The sequence below is a fragment of the Pygoscelis adeliae genome, unplaced genomic scaffold, assembly GCF_000699105.1.
Source record: "Pygoscelis adeliae isolate BGI_AS28 unplaced genomic scaffold, ASM69910v1 Scaffold508, whole genome shotgun sequence".
In the NCBI taxonomy this organism is placed as follows: Eukaryota; Metazoa; Chordata; class Aves; order Sphenisciformes; family Spheniscidae; genus Pygoscelis; species Pygoscelis adeliae.
In genome coordinates, this window is record NW_008825292.1 from 111,579 (window position 1) to 132,400 (window position 20,822).

Genomic DNA, 20,822 nt, shown 5'->3' on the forward strand with positions numbered 1-20,822 from the left:
CTGCCGCTGGTGCAAATTACCACTGCAGTCCCCAGCCCTTCAGAGCGGCCTCTGCTGATGGCACCAGAGAGGGCGAGCGCTCAGCCCGGGAGCCCTCGGGTGAGCAAAACCTCCTGCTGCTTTTCAGCGGCAGAAAACTCTGGTAAAGGCTGCGATGTGCCTGGGAGGGGGCTCAGGGCAGCCCATCTCCCCCCGCACAGCATCCTCCGGCAGCTTCCCCCCCCCACTCCTCCAGGGGCTCGGCAGGAAAGCGCAGCACCAGGAGGGCCCAGCTGGGAGCGCAGCAAAGTGGGGTTTGCTGATTTCTTACCTTGAATTTTGTCTGAAATTGGTGGCGATTTGGCCTCTGTCAAAGATGATGAATAGCCTGGGAGTAGGTAGGGAACCATCGGAAACTCCTGGTAAACAGAGAGAGGGGAAGGCAGGGGAAATTCAAGGCTGTAAATGCCTCCAGCAAAGGGCTAATTGACTCTGGGAGGTGACAAGGAGCATGGGAGGGATGGTGTGGCAGAGGCGTCCCGGGCTCCCGCTTGCCCAGGGCACGTGCCTGCAGGGCACGTCTGGCCTAGAACAGCATTTGTGCCTGGACCACAGGGAACGGGAATCCTCCCCGACCACCGCTGCCGCCTCCAAGCCCCTTCCCTGCGACAGAGCTCCGGGGCTGCACGGGCGGAGGAAGGCGGGGAACAGCTCCTGCTGGCGCCTTCGGTGCTGCTGTTCGGTGCCTTTCGGAACAATCCTGCAGAGTTCAGAACTGCAGCAATTCAGCAGAGCGGATTTCCAAAGACAGAAGGGAAATTCTGCATGCGCTCAGGAGAAGGAAGGTTAACAGGAACGTGTAATCCCTCTTTAGCTGAAACTGCCAATTGCTTTTAACAACTGCTCCTCTGAGAGCGCACGGGCAGGGCGATGAGTCACCGACACACGGCGCTGCCTTGCCGAGAGCCTTGCCTCTGCAGTCTCCAGAAATCCGAAGTGCATGCCGCAGTTGTCTCTGTTCAAGGCATTTAAAGAGATCCCCAAGTGGCAGAGCTCTGATTGCCTCGACAGCGCCCCGCATGAGGGCTGTCCCGACACCCCAAATCATCCTTCCTCCAAGGGACATCGGAAACTCCTTTCCCTGTCCATGTTTGAGCAGCACGAGCGAGCAGGGTCAGGTGCTGCGCAGCAAGAGCTGGTGCAGAGGACATGCAGGCATTTAATCTCCGCTTGGAAGATGCTTCCAGTACGTCGCACCTCGGTTTGGGGACAAACGCCGCAGAGGACGAACGGGCCAGGGCTCTGCCGGCAGTGCAGGAGGCTGCGTTGTGATGTGGGCTGCTGCCTGCGCTGCTCTCCCAGGCAGCTCTGGGGCCCTGCCGTGCCCCCGCGCCGGCATCCCCGAGCGGCCGGGGCAGCTTCCAGCCTTCGGCACGGCGCAGCCCCGACTCTCGGCGCTCCTGGCATCTCTGAGCCCAGAACTGTAGAAACTCATTATTGCCAAACACATGCAGGTTTCTTTGACATTATTTCTCACTTTTTATTTTATAATCAGTATTGGAAAAAAAAAATTGGCACATTACAACTTAAAGCAGATTGATACAGTGACAGCCCACGAACATCTGCAGAATAGTATAAAAGGAAGCTGCGTGATTGTTACTGTTTCAAGAGAAATTCAGCCTTCCTGAAACTTCTTCTTTGATGCCAGAAACAAAACTTAGGCCATTTAAATATCTAGCGGCATTTTTTAAAAGTAGGACTATTAGTTGAAATAAGTTTCTTTACAAGCTTCATATCAGAATTCACAATACTGTTCAAAGTTAAATAGCATCCCATTTGTGTTAATACCATTTTTTGACACATTTAAAGCGCAGATAACAAACTCAATCAATTGCTTTGGCATTTGAAAAAAAGAAAAGGTTTTGCTATGAGAATCGATGTTGTGTGGTATTTACTAGGGTGACCATGGATTCAAAAGCATCTGCAACAGCTCTTTCAAATTTCCCATTTACAACTGGGTATGTTTCTTTTCATTAAAAAAAGCTACTTAGAAACTGCACAGTCAGGAGAAATCTTTGCAAACAGCAGACCTGGCTTCCCTAATAATTTACCACCGCTGCTGAAGACCCAGCGCAGAGAACCATGCCTGCCCAAATCCGCGTACGTACGAGTCTACGGAGGCAAGGCGTGCTGCGGTGGGTGTCAACAAACAGCAGGACAGAACTGGAAAAGAAGCCAGAACTGGCACTTCAGCTCTCCGGAGGAACTGCTCGGTTTTGGGAGGAGCGGAGAGGCTCAGCCAGCAGCACCCGCGCTGCGGGGTGCGCGTTCACACCGGGGAAAGGTTGCGTTAAAAACACTTACTTGCCACTAAGGCTAAGAAGGCTAAATATTAAATTTTCATGATTATGTTAAAAGATTAGGAAAAGGGAAGAGCAGGAATCAAAGCACGTGCTGAAGAGATTTCTCCTAATTGTTACGGCCTCCAGCTCTCCATTTTACCTCCATTAGCCAATGAGCAGTTTTCATTTTCTACAAATAAAATGTCATAAAAGCACATTTGCAGCGCTTAGTGCACATCACCCACCCTTCAGGCACGCCCCAAATCACGTGAAGACACTTCTGGCTTTGAAATATGGTCACTCTAGTAGTAGTACTAAAGAAAAACCATGAATGCAAGTTTTGCAATGGAAAATGTCACCACAACAGCAGTTGGGACTGGATGATAGAGATGCAGGAATGAGATCTACACAGCTACTTAGCTCTTGGCTTCAGGTTTAAAAAACTCAGAGTTAACAAAGGAAAATCCTTCGAATTCTGACTGGTCAATGTTCCTGATGACTTCCTGGTCAGGAGGTGTTAAGACGGGTGGATGGCGAGTGAAAAACCGGTCGAAGTTTTCAGCATTGCGTCCACACTATGAGAGGGGAAGAAAAGAACGTATGGTGGGTGGAGAAAGAAGCGTGCGGGATGCGGCTGCAGCCACCCGCCCAGCCTTGCCGCGCGCCGCCACTCATCTCAGTGCAGCAATGGCAGAAAAGAAAAAGGTGCAAAATACGTATGAGCTTTGTTAGTCACAAGGCGATGTTATCTCATGGCACAGCCAGAGACGGGCAAAACCCTCCGGCTGCGCCATGGCAAGTAATTGCAGGAGAGGAATGAGATGGGAGTGCAATTACTTGCTGTCATTCCCTGCCTACACGCAGCACTGTACCTTCTCTCCGGCTACACCACGCACACGGCAGCTTCTTCTGAAAGACCCCTGCGGCTTTACCCACTCGGCCATCCCTCCTTCCCCAGCAGCGGGAAGTTTTCATCATGCCTGGACTGCTTAGAGGATTCTCCTTGCTCCTGCCCAAGGAAAGGGCTTTTCACCTTCTGCAGAGCTCTTGTAAACTGCTGCTGGCCGAACGCTTAATGCAGGCCGTTGTGCCTGGGAATCTCCAGGGCTGCTCCGTCCCTTCCTGACGTGCCCGTCAGCCCCTGACGGTCCATGCCGGTGTACAGGGTGCCGCTCGGCTGAGGCAGGCGGGAGCTGGGGCACTGGGGTGCTCCTGGCCACCAGCTTTCTGCCGCACGGCAGCTGGCCTCTCCGCACGGCTTCCCTACAGCTCTCCACTGCAACGGGGCAAGGCTGGCTATCCCTAAAACCCTGCTCACAGCGACGTTTTTCTCTTTTGCCCTGAAGGCAGCTAATGACAATCCCTACTTCAGGCAGGGCAGGAGTCCAAGAGCACCGGTGAACTCTCTGCAGCCAATAAAGCCAGACAAAAGAAGAAACCAAAAGCTCTGGAGTCCGGGTGACCACCGCCCTGGCTGGCACGGCACTGCAGGGCAGGAAAACACGGGACCTGGAAAGCACCCAAGAGCGCCAGACCCTCACCGGGGGTCGGTCAGCATCCATCGCTCCGGGGCTGCCGCGGAGCAGGAGCCCTGGGCAGCAGCTGAGGATCTGGCTGGCTGCGCTGCAGTCTCTGCAGCGAAAGGGGGAGGTCGGGAGCAGGGAGACATGCCAAATGCCTTATTTAATTTTCTTAGCAATCAAAACAAGGGTCCTGTAACTTCCCGTGCTGCAAGTCATGATTTAATATAATAATAATAGCAATAGCTAATAACAGGTGGATACCGGGTCACTGCAGCAGCTACAAATTGTGCTCAATTACTACCTATCACATGCATGTCGCATCCCTATGAACTGCACTTAATGACTTTGCTCTAATGGTTGGTGAACTCTCCCCCCGATCGCAGCCGTCACACAACCGATGCTCTCCTGGCCCTGTTTTCTCAGAAGAGATGCAGAAGCCAGCGCCTCTCAGTCCCTTCGTTCCCTCCTTCCATTTCCCCGTGGAGAACATACGCTTCAAGTGCTGGGACAATTTTTTCTGGCATTTAACTTTCATTTGCTAAGGAAAGATTTACATTTTTAATAAACGTCAGACTAAATATAATAAAATATTAAAGACAAATACATGTAAACTTCAACATTTGCCAGTTCCTTCCTCTGCCACAAAGGTTTCAGGGAAGACAACGTGAACATTCATCAGCCTCCAATGGCACGTTCCCTTGGCAGCTCTTACATGTTCTTAGAGCGCCAAGTGAGACACTTCTTATCCCCAAGTCTCTACAAAAAGTTCAATGGGCAACGTTTGAGTTGATTTAACTCTAGCTACAGCCGTGCTGAACGCCAGCCCATCCAGCCTCTGAGCCCATCCTTCCACACCACTCGTATTTTGTAAGGCCATGTCTTAACCTACAGCACATTTCTAGTCGAGATTTGTTAAGCTTCTGCTCCCAAACACACCTCCTGTCCATGGCCGTGAGCTCGGCATGGTTTCTAACTCGACACTCAAACTTACTCAGAGACTTTGGAGGCACTTTTTCCCTCCTGCATCTCTTCTGGGCTGCCGTGGTCACAGGCGCTGCAGCATCAGCCACGGTAAACACAGCTCTTGCCTCTGTCCCCACGGTTGAGCCCAGGCAACAGCAGATGCTGCTCTTGGTGTGGCAGCGGCAATGTGGTTTGCTCTTTTTCAAGTATTTGGATGGAAAAATGAGTTGGTGCTGCCCAGAGGAGGAGTTAGGCAAAAAGCACCCCAAACAAACGAAAAAAAAAAAAAATCCAAACGAAGACAAGCAAAATCCCCCCAAACCAAACATGCAAACACAGTGCAAACCAGTTCACCAGAAGGGTACTGAAGATGAGGGCTTCCCAAAATGAGCTTGAGAAGCCTTTTCGTGCAGCCTGGGAAGAGCACTGCGTTGGTGGGGGAGAACCTGCCCCAGCCGTCGTGGTTCCAGCACGATGCCGTCCGCATCATGGCCCTCCAGGAACAACTTTTTGGAAATCCCTGATTTAAAGCACAGAGACCCAAATGGAAAACGACCTCTCCAAAGAAAGGGTAAGGGTCCCTGCACCAGAAAACATAGAGCCCAGGACAAATTAACAACAGAAACCCAGTAAGGAGATGGAGAATGAAGACACAAGCACAGCGAGCAGACTGGCAGACACAGGGCTCGTTAGCTGTTCTTTATAGAAAGCCCAAGTTCTTGTACCTTGCCAATCCCTGACTGCTGTACGGACCTCATCCCGAGGCAATTCTCCGCAGCTTTTCTTCTCTCCGAGCACCTTATTCCTGAGAGCAGCAGGCGGGTGCAAACTAACGGGGATGTGCCCATCTCCTGGGCAGGTGGAGCCTCTGCATCACATGAAGCGGCCAAACAGGGACCTTCTGGTTACCTTCCCCTCTTGGTTACTCCAGCTATACCCGTGCTCCCCTCTGCAGCTCACGTCTGATCCCAGCCCGTTGTCCCTGCTGAGGCCGGGCGCAGTTGGAAAGCAGCACCTCAGCCGTGCTCGGGGACAGAGGCGAGGGCAGCACAAGCCCCGAGAGCCTCCCCTGGGGAAGCGCTCCCGGGGGCTGCTTAGACCAGGCACTGTACGGCCAGGGGGCTCAAAGGCTGACAAATACCCTCTCTAGAGCAGCAGGACAGCAGCGAGGTTCACAGATGTCCAGAAACGAGTAGCGAGGTTATCTGCTCACGAGCTGACAATTCCCACCGTAAGGAATTTCAAGAAGAGCTGTCACGGCTCCAGTTTTTTGGGAAGAGCTGGTTGCTGCTCCAGACCATGCAATCAAGTACAGCTTTAAAGTCTTGCAAAAGTATGTTTTAGATGTTCGACACGGTAGCGTCAGCCAAATGCCTTCCTGAAAGCCATCATATTAACATCAAAATAGAAAATGAATTCCCAAAATTGAAGTTGCCAGTTCCACAAAGCCTGGAAGCTAAAGTCATGAAACAAAGAGACAGGGGCTTTTCTAGGCCACGTTGTCACTAGTCTTCTCCCTCAGCACCGAGATAAAACGAACTATGAGCAAGATTACGGGGAAAGTCTGCAGTGCTTAAGGTTATCAATGCAGTAACACATAACGTAGTAGGGTTTACCTGCTAATAAGCTGCTCACCTGCAGATTCTATCAACTCCCAGTACTCAGTGAAAGCTTTACAGTGCTTTGAAAATATAGCTGTCATTGCCTATTAGCTTCATGAGATCTTGGTAGAGACATGCAAGGCACTTCATGTGAAATGTCTGACAGCACTAGCCTTCTTTTTGCTATAAAGAAATGTGCTGTCTTAAAAAAAAAAAAATCAAACAAAAGCAACCCCATCATTAAGATTTAAAAACTAATCCTTGTAAAATGCTTCCAGTTATTGGGATAGAAGGTACAAATATATTTTTAATATGTATATTGGCAAGCAATAATTATCACTGTAATGCAATAAGGCAAGAATATGTGGATGGAAAATTTTAAAAGCTGCATCTGTCCATAGTATTCCATGTCCAGCTCTGTGAAGTTCACTTTTATTCCTGTGGACTTTCTGTTCAGATGCATAAGAACTTGGCCTGGTCAGCAAACCAAACCGCATATCCTTCTCTTTGGGAGCTTTCACATGGATAAAATACATACTTTAAGGCTGGAAGTTGCCTTTGGGTTTACAGAAGCCAGATCCAAGCCCAAACCCAAGGTCTAAAGGCTGTGACCATGCACCCGTGCTGTCCTGCACGCCACGTCCTGAGCCACCCCCACGATGCCACAGACGGCCACTTGGCTCTTGGGAACGTGGCAGGTTTTATTGCAGCGGCCAAGGCCCAGCACTGCTGGAGTTTCAGACGCAAGGCCTGGCCCACATGCCTGATAAGAGAGAGCAAGAAGGATCCATGCTGCTCCAGACAGCAATCAATCGCCATCTGCGGGAGCACCATCTTTAAAGTTTCCGAAATGAAGTTCCTCTTTAAGGGACGGGAGACATGCTGTATGAATTTGTACATTTATCTAAAACCACGCTGTGAAAAATGCGCCTCATTTTAGTACTATATTAATGTACAGGCATCACTCCATCCTGAATGGAGAAAGGGGGAGGGTGGGAATTGATCTTACATAAATCCCCAATGTGTCCTGTCTAATATTTATAGCCAGCACAGAATGACTTTTTTTCCAAGCTGCAGAAATAAAACTGTCAGTTTGGAAGACAGCCTTTTTATTTTACCAGTTTCTAGCTTGATTTGAAATAGAGACAAAAGGCATAATAAAATATTTTCCATTGATCCCCGAGATGCAATCAAAGATCATAAAAAGCCAAGGATGGCTGTTCTCCTGCTGTGACGAAGCCCTCACTCCCAGTGCCAAGGAGAAGCAGTGGGCTGAACACACCCTCGATTTCCCAGTTTTTTGGCCCAAACCAGTGGTACAGCCCCAATCCCGCCGGCCTTGCAGGCATCTCTTGGGCAAGTCTGACCTTCCTGATGCTGCTCCGGGTTAGAAACCTGGCTCCTTGCCACCCGAAGGAGGATCAGGGCTCTCAGACACTTCTGGCAATAGATGCATCATGTTTGGGGGAATTTGGGTGACAGCAGGAACCTGGGGCCACGCCAAGGGCCCCTTTGCGCTGGTCAGGGGGAACGACGGTGCTTTTCGTTCGTAAGTGTCTGGCTAACGATCCCGGACCCCAGCTCAGGATGCTCCGACGCGCGTTCATCCTTGCTCCAGGCAAAGGCTGGGAACATTCGCTGCGAGCGTTTTCTGATGTAGGACCCTGGCTTTCATCTCTCCCCTGTGAACAAAGCCAAGTTTCTGCCTAATATACTGAAAATATTGGCTGAATAATCAGAGGGAAATCTCAGAGAAAGCCTTTACAGGACCCTGAGGCTACCAGAGCAAACCTTCTCTCGATTACGAGAGGCGATGTTTAACCTTTACGCATACGGCCGCCTCCCCACGGCATGCTCCTGCCCACTCTTGGCCCCCTCAATCCTTAGATCTCATCTAATTAGAAAATTACTTATGGAAACATCTGAACTCACCTTGTAAAGACTGAAAATAAGGCTACAAAAATACACATGCAGGGGAACCGGAGTTTTTACAAATCTGGGTCTATAAATAGCATTTCAATATTAATTAATTCAATGCAGTCAGAGGAAAATTAATTTATGCAATTAAAAATTAATAGATTAAAAGCCATTTTTTAAAACCGCTGTCCTGTTGTGAGTAATCCTGTGCTCTGCTGTGTGATTTCAATGCTTTCAAAATGAGGAGACTTTTCAAATCACTAGGCTTTATGTAAAGTAAAGGAGTAATTAGATACCAAAAACAATAATTATCTCAATGAGAGACAGAGAAAGCAGGCAAGTGTAAATACACTTCCCAGGGTAAATGCAGACCCACGAAAGGAATTGTTATGCACAAGCCAAACCACGGGGCAGCCAAGCACAGCTCCATGTCAAAACCGCTGAGTTTCTGCACACCAAAGACAGCCCAGACCCTGATCTGTCTCGTTACCGTCTCTGTGATAAAGGTTAATCAAGCACAAAGCAACACATGAGCTTTTGGGAATTCGTTTTCAGCTCCGGGTGCGTAACACCCAAGCCAGGCAGAGGGCTGGTGTCCATTTTCCTGTTGGTGTAAAACGATGCGGGTTTCTGGGAAGTGATGTGAAGCCCCTCCCGGCAAGCAGGCGCTGGGAAGGCCAGGAGAGCCCTCACTCGTACCCATGCTCACGACCTGTAGAGACGTTACAAAATCATAAAAATGTGGCCAAAAAAAAAAAAAAAAGCAGGTGCAGAAGAGATAACTAGCAAAGATGCTTCTGCGGAGACCGGGTGCAGAGAGGGGACCACCCCAGCGGGGAGAGGTGCGGAGGCAGCACGCGAGCTGCCCACCCAGCTGCTCTGGAACAGGACCTTCCCCGGTGCCTCCATTTCACCTCCTGCACCGTCTGGCCACAGCACTCACATACGCAAGAGGAGGTTTTGTGCTGCTTGAGCAATGAGCAAACATGAATTAATGATACCTTCTGATAAGCAGAATTTGTTGACATGATGCTAAAGACAATTTGGACCGGGCTCTGCTCACCCCGGACTTGTGTTCACAGGGCTGAAGCGCTCGGGCACTACGTGGTGCTGGAGCACAGGAAGGCTGTGGGCGTTTGTGGGCAGATACCAAGCCCACATCTGCGTATTATTACGTATTTTGAAACTTCGTCTTGCACACAATCTCTGTAACCTTATCTTTATAGAAGCTAATTTAAAAAAAAAAAATAAATTGAAAAAATAGACTTAAGCCAAGGTAAAGAGCCAGGCTAGCACGAATCCCCTGCTCCAGCAGGCGCTCGAGCCCTGCATGAATGGCTGAAGGTCAGAAGCAATAAGTAACGTCTTTCCTCGTGACCCCCACAAATACATTGTGAAGGTGCCCAAACCCGGATTTTCACTTCTGTGCTGCTCTGATCTGCGCTCACAGCTGGCATGAAAAGAGTAGCATTTTCCAGCACAGATGGACTGCTGTTGAAATATCAGCTAGCAGCAGGTACCTGAGTTGTCTTAATCCTACCTAAATCCTAAATCAACTGGGCCTACCTTTCTATTAATCTTCCTGTCCTATCAGATGGTGAATTTTCCCCCCAGCACCAGCCATTAGGTGAGACGCGACAGACGGCAGCTTACCATCCCCCCTCCAAGGTTCAGCATCAAAAGGATTTTCAAAGGAATAAGACATTTAAAGCAGGTCAAAAATTGCACGTTTTAAAACAGTAAGAAAGCACTTTTGACAGAATTCAATTGTTTTTAACTGTAAATCACCAAACAATAACGCTACACCACAACCCATGGCAAAGAGCATCACGGGGGATCTGCTCAGGAAGAAAGGGCAGATGTAGAGGAGGGACGCTGAAAGGGCTCTTGCAGAATAAGACCCTCAAAGCCCCGGTGCCGGCTCAGCCCTCCCGACGGGCTCCGGGTACGGAGCAGTGTCCCCCCCCCACGGCTGGAGCTCACAGGCCGCCCACCTCGTCCCTCAGCATCCTTTGCACAAAGGTCGGATCCCACCCTAAGCCAACAAATCATGGTGTACACAAACAGCCCCAAACACTTTCGCGCTATTATACTTTAATATCATTTATACCATTACTTCCCAGTAACGCCTCTCCTACACGGTCTAATGGCTTGAAGATGCCATTCCTTCCGAGGGAAAGGAAAGCAGGCAGCAATTCAGACCTCTGTGCTAACCATCACCAGCGGCTTACCAGCAACCTGGGTCTCCACGTTTCTGAGACAGGCAAGGAGAATGGGACATTTTTCTCTTTGCTGATGCAGAGGGCAGCCCAAGACTGCACTGCACAGAAGCAGCTCTCAGCCGTGGAAGCAAAAGGCTCTGAGGACAGTACCCCATATAGTTTCCTGCAAAGGCAGCGCTGCACAGGAGTTGACTTTGTAAAATTATTTGCCTGAAATTAAAATACGTGGCGCCAAGCGCACGCAGGACGTCGCTGGCAGACCTGGGGCAAGGAGCAGACCTCCCAGTCGGCAGCCGCTCCCCCATCAATACTGGATGCCAGCACGGAGACCACAGGAGTTGACTTTGTAAAATTATTTGCCTGAAATTAAAATACGTGGCGCCAAGCGCACGCAGGACGTCGCTGGCAGACCTGGGGCAAGGAGCAGACCTCCCAGTCGGCAGCCGCTCCCCCATCAATACTGCATGCCAGCAGGGAGACGAGGCTGCAGAGGCTCCTGCCAGGCCCAGCTAATAGGTGGTTTATTCGTATTTGATCAGTCAAGCAAGGAGCTGTAGAAGGGAAAAGGCTGCTAGAGCAGAGAGGCATTTAGAGGGAGGAGAGCTAAAGGAGCTGAGCACCCTGCACCAAAGGGACTTCCACTCCATGTTTTCCCTGAAAGCGGAGTTTTTCCAAGCACTGAAGGGGTTCCTTCAAAAGAACAGGTTTACTGTAAAGCAGAGGAAAAGCAGATGTGTCCAAGGTTATTAAGGGCAGTGGGGCAGAGGAAGGCTCAGTTAAATACATGGAGCATCTCTGGACTCTGAGTTGTGATCCAGGATGATGGATTAAAAGAGCATGCAATGTCCCCACCTTCATCACTGGGTATAAATATCAGTCCGTATCAGCCATGTAAATCAGATTTAACATCGGATTCACAGTTTTCTGTAAAACACCAGTGCCCAACTAGGGCACAGCAGCTAACAGGCACGCAGGAGGTGGAAACATATGAATAAGCCCATGCCTTAAGGACCTGAACCACCGCAGAGAGACTCAGACATAGCTGTGACCCTGCCAGTCCCAACAGTGGCAAAGAGAGATAGAGAAATCCAGGGAGATACGTCCCTGTCCCCGAGTCTACATGGTCACTGCTGCCTGTGCATCCTCTTTTGGGAAGGGCAGAGAGACCACAGACAGAGAGATGCAGCAAACCAACGTGCTCGGGGTCATACAGAGAAGCCCGAGCACCACAACCTGCAGGCTCGTGCCCTCACGCTGCTTCACCAGGAACCCTGTATGCAGCAGGCAACGAAACCCACTCTGTGGCTCAGACCGCACCCCAGCACTGGCACAGGCATTACATGGACAGATGTCACCACAAAGATGACTGGACCAAGAAGTAGTCAAGTAGTCTGTCTTTTTTGACAAATAGCTTTCAGATTACTCATGCCTCCACCTCAGTTTCACTGCTGGCAGCTTATCTCCCCCTACAGCCTCGTGCTCCCAGCACACACAGCATCTCTCTCACTAGCAGAACCCATCTTAAAGCAAGGCAGAGACGAGAGAGAGCAGCCAGGTTCTCCTCCTTGCAGAACTCCTCTCCACCCACGTCAGCGGCCGCACGCGAGCCAGGCTCCAGCCTTCCACCGCTTTACCTTGGAGAGAAACTGTTGACTGAAATACAGCTCCATTGCCAATTCAGACAGACTATGGTGCTGAGCTAGATGTTGAAATAAAGTTTAGATTAAAAAAAAAAAGCGATCTGTTCAGCTTAAGAAGGGAGGGAAAAAACCAACAGAAAGACTGACCCCTGGGATAACAAACAGACAGTATTGCAACGCAGTTAAATCCGTGAGCTAGATGCGTGGTGTTTCTACCCCTGCAAGTCAGAGCGAGACAAGCCGTCTGAGAGTTATCCTTTCACAGCAGTGGTTTGACACGTGCCAAATCTGAGGAGACGCCATCCTCTAAGCAGACAGAGAAATGGTACCTCCGCGCTGCGGGCAGGACGAGCAGCGCCCGCACGTGTGCGTGTGCACCCACGAGCACAAGCGGGAGAGACTGTGCAAGAGAGAACCGGCGTGTGGGAGAGCGGGAGGGGAGAAACACGCTTAACGCAGCCACACTTACAGCCTTTGGCTTGAAGGGAGGCTGGATCTCCTTGCGCTCCAGCTTGTCCCAGTCGATGTAGCGGAAGAACGCGTGCTCCTTGATGTCCCGCTCCCCTTCTGGGCCACATCCCAGTCGCTTGGCAGGGTGCTTGGTCATCAGCTTGGGGAGAGGAAGAGAAGAAACAGTCACAGGGTGGCCAACTGCTTCACAAAATGTCCACTTTGAGAAGTCCCCAGGGTGCTGCGATGCCCAGCTGGGCAGCCTGCACCATGCGGCCGCTGCCCCAGGATGCCCCACATCTGTGCCTGGACCCCAAGAGGGGCTCCCACCTCCTCTCCCAGCTTTTGGTGCTTGAAGCAAAGGACAGAGGGAGAAGCAGGAGCAGCTCCAGGGATGGGGAAGGTTGACAATGGCTTACGACAGCAGACTAAGCAGATCACAGGTACATGAACACTGGGTGGGATAAGCACATCCCCTTTTCCTCTGGGAATGAAATTGGGTCACTAAGAAATAATGTCAGGGTGCTGGTAGAGCTCCCCACACCACTGCAGTCTCACCAGCCTGCTACAATGGGGGGAGCAGGATGTGTGCAAAACTGCTTAGCAGTCCTTTTGCTTGGTAGCAAACTTCTCAGCATCTGCCTAACTAATTTTAAAGGCCGCTGCCCATTTAAGATGAACAATCTACCCTCAGAAACTTTCATTAGCTCTAGAAGCAGAACCCCCACTTCTCTGGAGCCACAGCAGCACAGACAAGAGGCACATTTCCAATGAAAGAGTCAGTTCGGAGAAAAAAAACGCAAACAGTCCATTTATGTTGTTTATCATCTAAACTTCTCCCCTTCACTGGCTCAATAAGAAAAGTGAAATGGGCCACGGGAATTAAGGGCGGCTGTACAAACATTAATATCCTGGGGGCATTGTTTGAGCTGTGTTCAGAGATCTGATGGAGATTCCAGAGATTTGTAAGACGTTGATAAGCACGGAGAATATGAGCCGTACACCTGCAACAAAAGGACTACTTTATTAAAAGCAGGACAGTTAAAACTGATCCCAGAGCTGTGCAGAGGTTGCAGCAAGCCTGACTCCAGCTCTTGAGGCCGTGGGTCTGCAAAAGACCCCCGCTGCCCTCCCGCGAGCCCCCGGGAGGGACAGGGCACCCGCAGCTCTGCAGGGAGGCACTCATGCTCCCGGAGAGCCGAGAAACCTCCTGTCGTGGTTTCTGTTGAGACTGACCCACCCCCGAAAGAAAAGGTTTTTATAAGCAAGCATCTTCTGACAAAAAGAAACACATCAGCCCAAGCACCCTGGGTGGCAGGCAGCCCGCCGTGCCACAGGGAGCTAATTAGCCCCTGCCAGGTCCCGCATCCAGGCAGAGCTCCTCTCGCCCAAGGTGTAAGTGTTTTGACACAAGTCAGCCCTGCCATCCATGATTGCACAAAACAAACTTGCTCAGAGAAGCTGATCTTTAAAAGTAATGCTACAACAGGGAGCTGAAAGCAAGGAAAAGCCTGCAAAAAACCCCCAAACCCTAAAAGAGAAAAAAAAACCCAACGAATGTGAAGTAAGAGCGGAGCTGCTAACCACTCTGCTAGCAAATGGCACTACATCCACGCCCAGCCAGCTGCGAAGGCAACCTGCAGCTGAAAGACTGATGGAGCGGGGCTTCCTTGAACCAGCATCACCCCCTGGAAAGTCCATCTGCAAACAGCAAGGGCCCACCAGGCTTCGCAAGCTGGACAAGTGATTTTCCAGATGGTGAGGCCTGCCTCTCCTCCAGGCAAGGATGTGACTGGCATCAGCATCAGTCTTGCAGAGCCTGTCCCCACACGAGGAGACATGCTGGAGCCCCTGCTGGTGGGCTGGAGAGGGAGGACCATGGGGGTGCGAGGTGGCAGCAAAAACAAAAGCAAGATTTTTTTTCTAAGTCGTTTTACTTTTTTTTGTAAATAATACAGTTTCCCTTGGTATTGCAGCATGCAGACCTCTATTAAAAAAAAAACCAACCCAAAACCCCCACAAATTCCAGTGTAAGAAGCCTGGCAAGGTGGAAGACGTTACATGTCTTGGTCTCTTGAATGAGCGCGGCAGCAGCACAGACAAGCAGGTGGGGCTGGATCCAGCACCGCTGTCCCCTGGGGCAGATGGCCCTGTCAGGCAGGGAGCCCCACCGCAGGCTTATGGTCCTCCCGCTGCCAAGGCAGCACGGCGAGGCGGGCGACCTGCCAGCCCCTTGGTGCCGCTGGGCGGCTTTCACATCACCCTCGGCACACGGACAGGCATCTGTCCGCTCCGGCTGTGGTCCGTCCGCCCCGGCAGCAGGCAGGGCGAAGCTGTGCCCCATTGAACCTCACCGTCCCAGGGCTTTCACTACGTCCACTTCAAGCTGACTTGGGTTCAGCTAAACAAGAGGATCTCTGCATCTCCTTGGCAGGCTCCGGACAGCATCCTGACAATTCAATCAGGTCCCGCTTAAGCTGTGCTAAAGCAGGAGAATAAAAAGCATCCTGTGACTCAATAAGGTTTTCCTAAAGCAAGTCCCCGACAACAATGTGAGAGCCTGAAATGTGCTAATAAACTGATTTAGTGATTTGGCTGTCGCATCAAATAGCTTAGTTTGCTTTCAGCAAACATGAAAAGAAATCTGTTCGTGAGCCTTTTCTGTTAAGTGCTGATCCTGAACACACTGACACACCTCTAGCTTTTACTGCCAGAGATCACTTGGGGCAAGGAGGGAAAGCAGGTCTGTGTCTGCAGGATCTGTGCCTCCGTTGACACTAAAGCTCACAGATGCCTGTGCATAAAATTCAGCTGTGAAAGCATCTGACTGAGAGCTGGACCGATGTGTGGTCACTCATCTGCAAAGGAGGTCTTAGCAAGGGGGTAGGCTGCAGCCCCGTGGAGGCTTTGAAGGCCGGCGGTGCCGGTGAGCAGGCAGCTCGCTGCCCCGTCCCCAACGTGCCCCAGTTCCCTTCCTGGCTCCGGCTCCCTCCCGGAGGCCAGCAACGCTGCCGAGGCTGCGCCGTGCCGGGGCTCCCCCCGCGCAGACCCTCCCCTGCGGGAGAGTCCGATTCCCTCACGTGCACCCAGTGAAAACATCTGAAACACTGCTCGCATCTGCTGACCCCCAGCCACCACGCTGCCCTGCAGACACTTCCTACACACACCCCACTACATCCAGTCTATGCTCTTTTACTAATTAGCTTTTCCAGCCAGAGCCCAGGTTCGTACCTGCTGGAAACTGTTTTACACACACCCGCCCCACAAATTGAAGTGTCGTGGTTAAACCCTCCGCTTCCTCAGCGTAACACAAATCCACACCAAATTCAGAGCAGCTCAACCGACTAATGAATCATAAAAGATTTTCTGCTTCATGTACCTGCCTGTAAAGCTGAACAGAGTTGTACTACAGTGCAGTTATTCAGTATTTTCAATGTATGCATCCAGAAATTAAATTTCCTTGTTTTCCTATTGTGCTTTTATGCATGTAGCATGAAGGCACCATCTGTTATTGATATATAGGACCCCATAAACATGCAGATTGATTCTCCTGGCTTACATAGGATAATCATTTAGCTTTGTTTGTATTAAACAGGAACAAGTTGATTTAATCCCCATACTAATGCAGTGAAAACCCTTCAGCCTTCTGCAGATAAGGAAGGATGCTTTAGACCAAATCACCTGTAATGGCACATCTGATGTTTGGAGCTCAGATACAGCAAAGTCCAAGCCTGGACTCAACTGCTTTGCTAAGCTGCAGCTTTGTTTTTCGTCCCTGGAAGGCAAGAGGATGCTGCGTGTTCGTGGACTTCATTTAACAGCGGCACATTTTGCACCAAGAGGCAAATCTGATCCAGATGATCTTTGTCCACGTTTGACAGATCTTTGTCCACGGCTTACAGGCAGCAGCCACCGCCAGGACCTTCCCATCAGGGCACGGATCCCTCCGCCGTCCCGGCACACAGCCCGGGTACGCTTCTGTGCGGCACAGCCGTGCCACCGCAGCACATCCCGGCCCCATCCCAACCGCAGGCCGGCACTTCAGCCGGAGTCAGAGGCAGCAAACCCCTCTGCAGCCAGGAGTGCTCGCCATGCGCCGCCCCAAAACGCTCCCACCTTCCAGCTGCCCTTTGCATACCCACGGCCACCAAGACAGGGGCACACCCGCACCTCCGAGAGGGCTGCAGCGCGGCACCAAGCAGCTATTATGTGCTTTTCCCAGGCAGCACCACCAGTGGAAATACCACTCAAAATACCTGCAAACTTTACTGTGGAAAACATGCCATTTTACGCCTTTGCTACCAGGCAGAGATTAAAGAGGGAGCTTATATTCGCAGGCAATCTGTTCACCTGGAAAGGGCTGCTTTGCTCAGGCACAGTCAAACCCCTCCATATGGGACGGAAGATGGCTGATGGTTTGTGCCAGTGGCCGTGTGCACGCACACGCACGCCGCTCCACGGGACTGAAACGGGAGCCTGGCTCCCGATAACCAAACCAGAGCTCAAGAGAGCAAAGCTAAGCTACCTGCACGACGGAAACAGCAGCTCCGACATCATCCTTCGAAAAAAATCCAAGTTGACAGCAGAGGAGGGAAATGCTCCATTTGATCTGCTAATTGATGCTGACTGTTGAGTCAAGGAGCTGTGTTCTGGTTAACTCTCCATTTTGCTTCCCAGCCAACTATCTCTGATTAACGCTTGTTTCTTGGCTCGGGCCGATACAAGGCTTTCAGGATCAAATGCTTTTCATCTCCGAGCTGTGCAACAGTAGGTGATGACTGGCACCGGCATGCCGGAGTGAAACGGCGTGGGAACAACAAAATTGTTTTGGAGAGCATGGCAGTGAAATACCAAACCCTTCACGTTTAGGAGTAGAGGCTTCTCCAACTGCTTGTTCTCTGGACTGATGTAAGGCTGGTTTTGTGCCCTCCTGGAAGACCTACCACGCACCAACACAAAGAGCATGGCTCCAATGCCTCCATGGTTAATTGAGACGTATTTTACTGTATTCCAGGGGAAAATGTAAATACTTTGTTTCCAGCTTACTGACGGTTCGTAAATACCACACATATTTTTAATTAAACTTTCTGGTCTAGCAGTTTGGTGGCAGCAAAGAATATCAGGAGCTTTTGTGCACTTCTCTGAAACAACAGCTGTACAAAGGGAACCACCACTTTGGTGCAAAAAATATACAAGAATTTATAAAGAACCAAGCTCTCCATGCATGGCTAAATGTCCTCCCATGCAGCCTCACATTTCCAAAAGTGAGAAAAGCCATTACAGCTACACCCAGCAGACGTTTCAGTCATGGTCTCTTCTCGTCTATTTACAGCATTCACATTTTGACTGATGCAACAGCAGACAAAGCCAACAGCGAGATTTCGTCCCTGTTCCAGCCTCCGCTCCCTCGCAAGTGCCGTTCCCTCGGGCACCCGTGGGGATAACGGTGTTCAGCATCACAAAGCATCTTCCCTCCCTCCTGCCCGGCCAGGCACACAGTGGACTTTCCCCTTATGCCCCAACCAACAACAGCAAGAGGAATGAGAGAGGGTGAGAAAGTTGGTGGAAACTCCCGCTTCGATCACCGGTGTGGTTTCTGAATTAAGGACTCAATTTTACTACGTTCTGCTGAAGGTGGGTGCCAGGTGGCCCGGACAGCATCCCCTCCCTGTGCCCCGCTGCGGGTGGGGAACACCTGCAGCAGCTTTTCCCCACGGGACAAGCGAATACTGCTCTTTTAACACCAGCTCTGAATCCTGGCAACACTGGAAAGAGGCTTTGAAATGCCGCAGTGGGAGCGTTAAGCACAAGATGTGTCATTTGTAGATAGAAACACTATTTTGAGATATAGAACATTCAGATATTTTAAATATTAACTATTAAAAGCAAACACTTTTTAAGTTCCTACACAAACACATATTTATAGCGCTGTTTGACACTGGCTGGCTGAGACGAGGCTCAGTCCCAAGCAATAACCATATGCATAGCATCAGGACCCAGCCAGCCTTTATTCATCACAATCCAAATTAATTCAGACTGCATTTAAGTCTTGCCTAGGCCCAGTCCCTAGAGAGCTCCGGACACTGGACAATGCAGAGCTTCACTGCAATTTAAGAGATACGATAATGAAAATACTGCTCTGACCCAACAGAGACCCACACCAGACCCAACTTCAGGTGCCCCTAAAAAGGGTGACTCATCGTAGCTAAATGGAAACCTCTGCGGGATGAAGGCTTTGTATTTGATCTTAGGAAAGCTGTTTAGAAACGACATTCATTTTCTCTAGGCATCATTTTTCTTTTCAGGCAAAGATGCATAAAGCTTCCCTGTTGTCACCTAGTGGGGGAGGGTCTCTGGGCAGATGCCCTCAACTCCCACATCCCATCCAACACTCCAATTTTCTCCTGACCTTCACCTGCGCAAAGACAGACCAGCCCTCAGGTCCTACCTGTGTTTCTGCTCAGCGTAGCGTAACGGCACAGAAAGGATCTACGTGTTATTTTTAATTGGTTTTAGTACATACACATGAAGCAGCACAAGTTGTGGTTCTAGGAGCAGAGAGCAGGGGCACCAGGACACGATCAAGTTTTGTCAGATTCCCCTTGCGCTGGGAGCCTGGAGCCCGGACGAGGGCGAGGAGGGCAAGGAGGGTGTGCTGGTTTTGGCTGGGGTAGAGTTAATTTTCTTCACAGTAGCTAGTATGGGGCTACGTTTTGGATTTGTGCTGAAAACAGTGTTGATAACACAGGGATGTTTTCATTACTGCTGAGCAGTGCTGACACAGAGTCAAGGCCTTTTCTGCCTCTCACCCCACCCCACCAGCGAGCAGGCTGGGGGGGCACAAGAGGTTGGGAGGGGACACGGCCGGGACAGCTGGCCCCAACTGACCCAAGGGATATTCCACACCACAGGACGTCATGCTCAGCATATACAGCTGGGAGAAGGAGGAGGAAGGGGGGGATGTTCGGAGTGATGGCATTTGTCTTCCCAAGATGGAGCCCTGCTTTCCTGGGGATGGCTGAACACCTGCCTGCCCATGGGAAGGAGTGAAGGAATGCCTTGTTTTGCTTTGCTTGCGCACACGGCTTTTGCTTTACCTATTAAACTGTCTTTATCTCAACCCACGAGTTTTCTCACTTTTACCCTTCCAATTCTCTCCCCCATCCCACCGGGGGGGAGCGAGCGAGCGGCTGGGTGGGGTTTAGTTGCCGGCTGGGGTTAAACCACGACAGAGGGCAAGGAGAGGCTGGGGTACCCCACGAGTGTAGGACTGCTGGAGGTGCACAGACAGCACCGTGCCCACCGGCTGCACTTCTCCCAGAAATCAAAGGCCAGCCCTTACCCCTTTGCAGATTGCCACTGCCTCCTTGGACATGGACTTGGGGTAGGCTACGTTGTGCTCCATGATGGACTGGAAGAGCTCATCTTCATCTTCTCCCTCAAAGGGAGCCTAGAGCAAAGCAAAGAGAGGTTCAGCGGCATTTCTTCATCTTTGAGCTTCCATTTGCTGCTGTGATCCTCGGCCATGAAACCAGCCCCGGCTGCCCTTCCGGCTGTGCCGCGCGGTGACTCGTGTCTCAGCCTCGCAGTCCCCGGGGCTGCATCCGCAGCTTCATCTCCAGGACCGAGGAGATGGCCTCCCGCCGTGTGCCAGCAACAAAACAAATTACACGTCAGCATATGCTCACAACAGAATTTAACACAATCCCATAGGAATCAATTAAAATTCAATTACCTGGCCAGCTAACATTTCATAGAGCAGGACTCCAAATGCCCACCAATCCACAGACTTCCCATAGGGCTGATAAGCAATTATCTGAAAACAACACAAACAGCAGGATTACACTCCCATTTTTAACCTGTTGGCACAATGCAAACTATTTTCAAGCTGTAGTCCAGGTCGAAAGGACAAGGTTATTTACTGAGACACCAGTCCCTGAATGGTGGGAAACTGCAATTATAAACAGAACACACCATAGGCAAAGGGTTCAGTAACTTTAAAAAAATCATCAGCCTTCAAATGTGCACTAAATATTAGAAAAAACAGAATATTCACTGTGATTTCAGACAGATTCATTCTGATTCAGACCAAAATTTAGCATATTTGTTGTGCTCTTGCAGACTCATCAGAGCCAGGCGCGTTGGAGCAGGAGCAGCAGCCGTTCTTGCTTACCCTTGATGCACT

At 50.6% G+C, this 20,822-nt stretch overlaps 1 protein-coding gene across 1 annotated transcript in view; it reads right to left on the reverse strand.

Annotated features, from left to right (window-relative positions):
• PRKCB (protein kinase C, beta) overlaps positions 1 to 20,822 on the reverse strand; it is an 83,999-nt gene that overhangs the window by 2,901 nt on the left and 60,276 nt on the right. Inside the window, 3 exon segments of the mRNA XM_009329958.1 lie at positions 12,657 to 12,797; positions 19,980 to 20,087; positions 20,373 to 20,453. Coding sequence (XP_009328233.1) covers positions 12,657 to 12,797; positions 19,980 to 20,087; positions 20,373 to 20,453 — 330 coding nt within the window.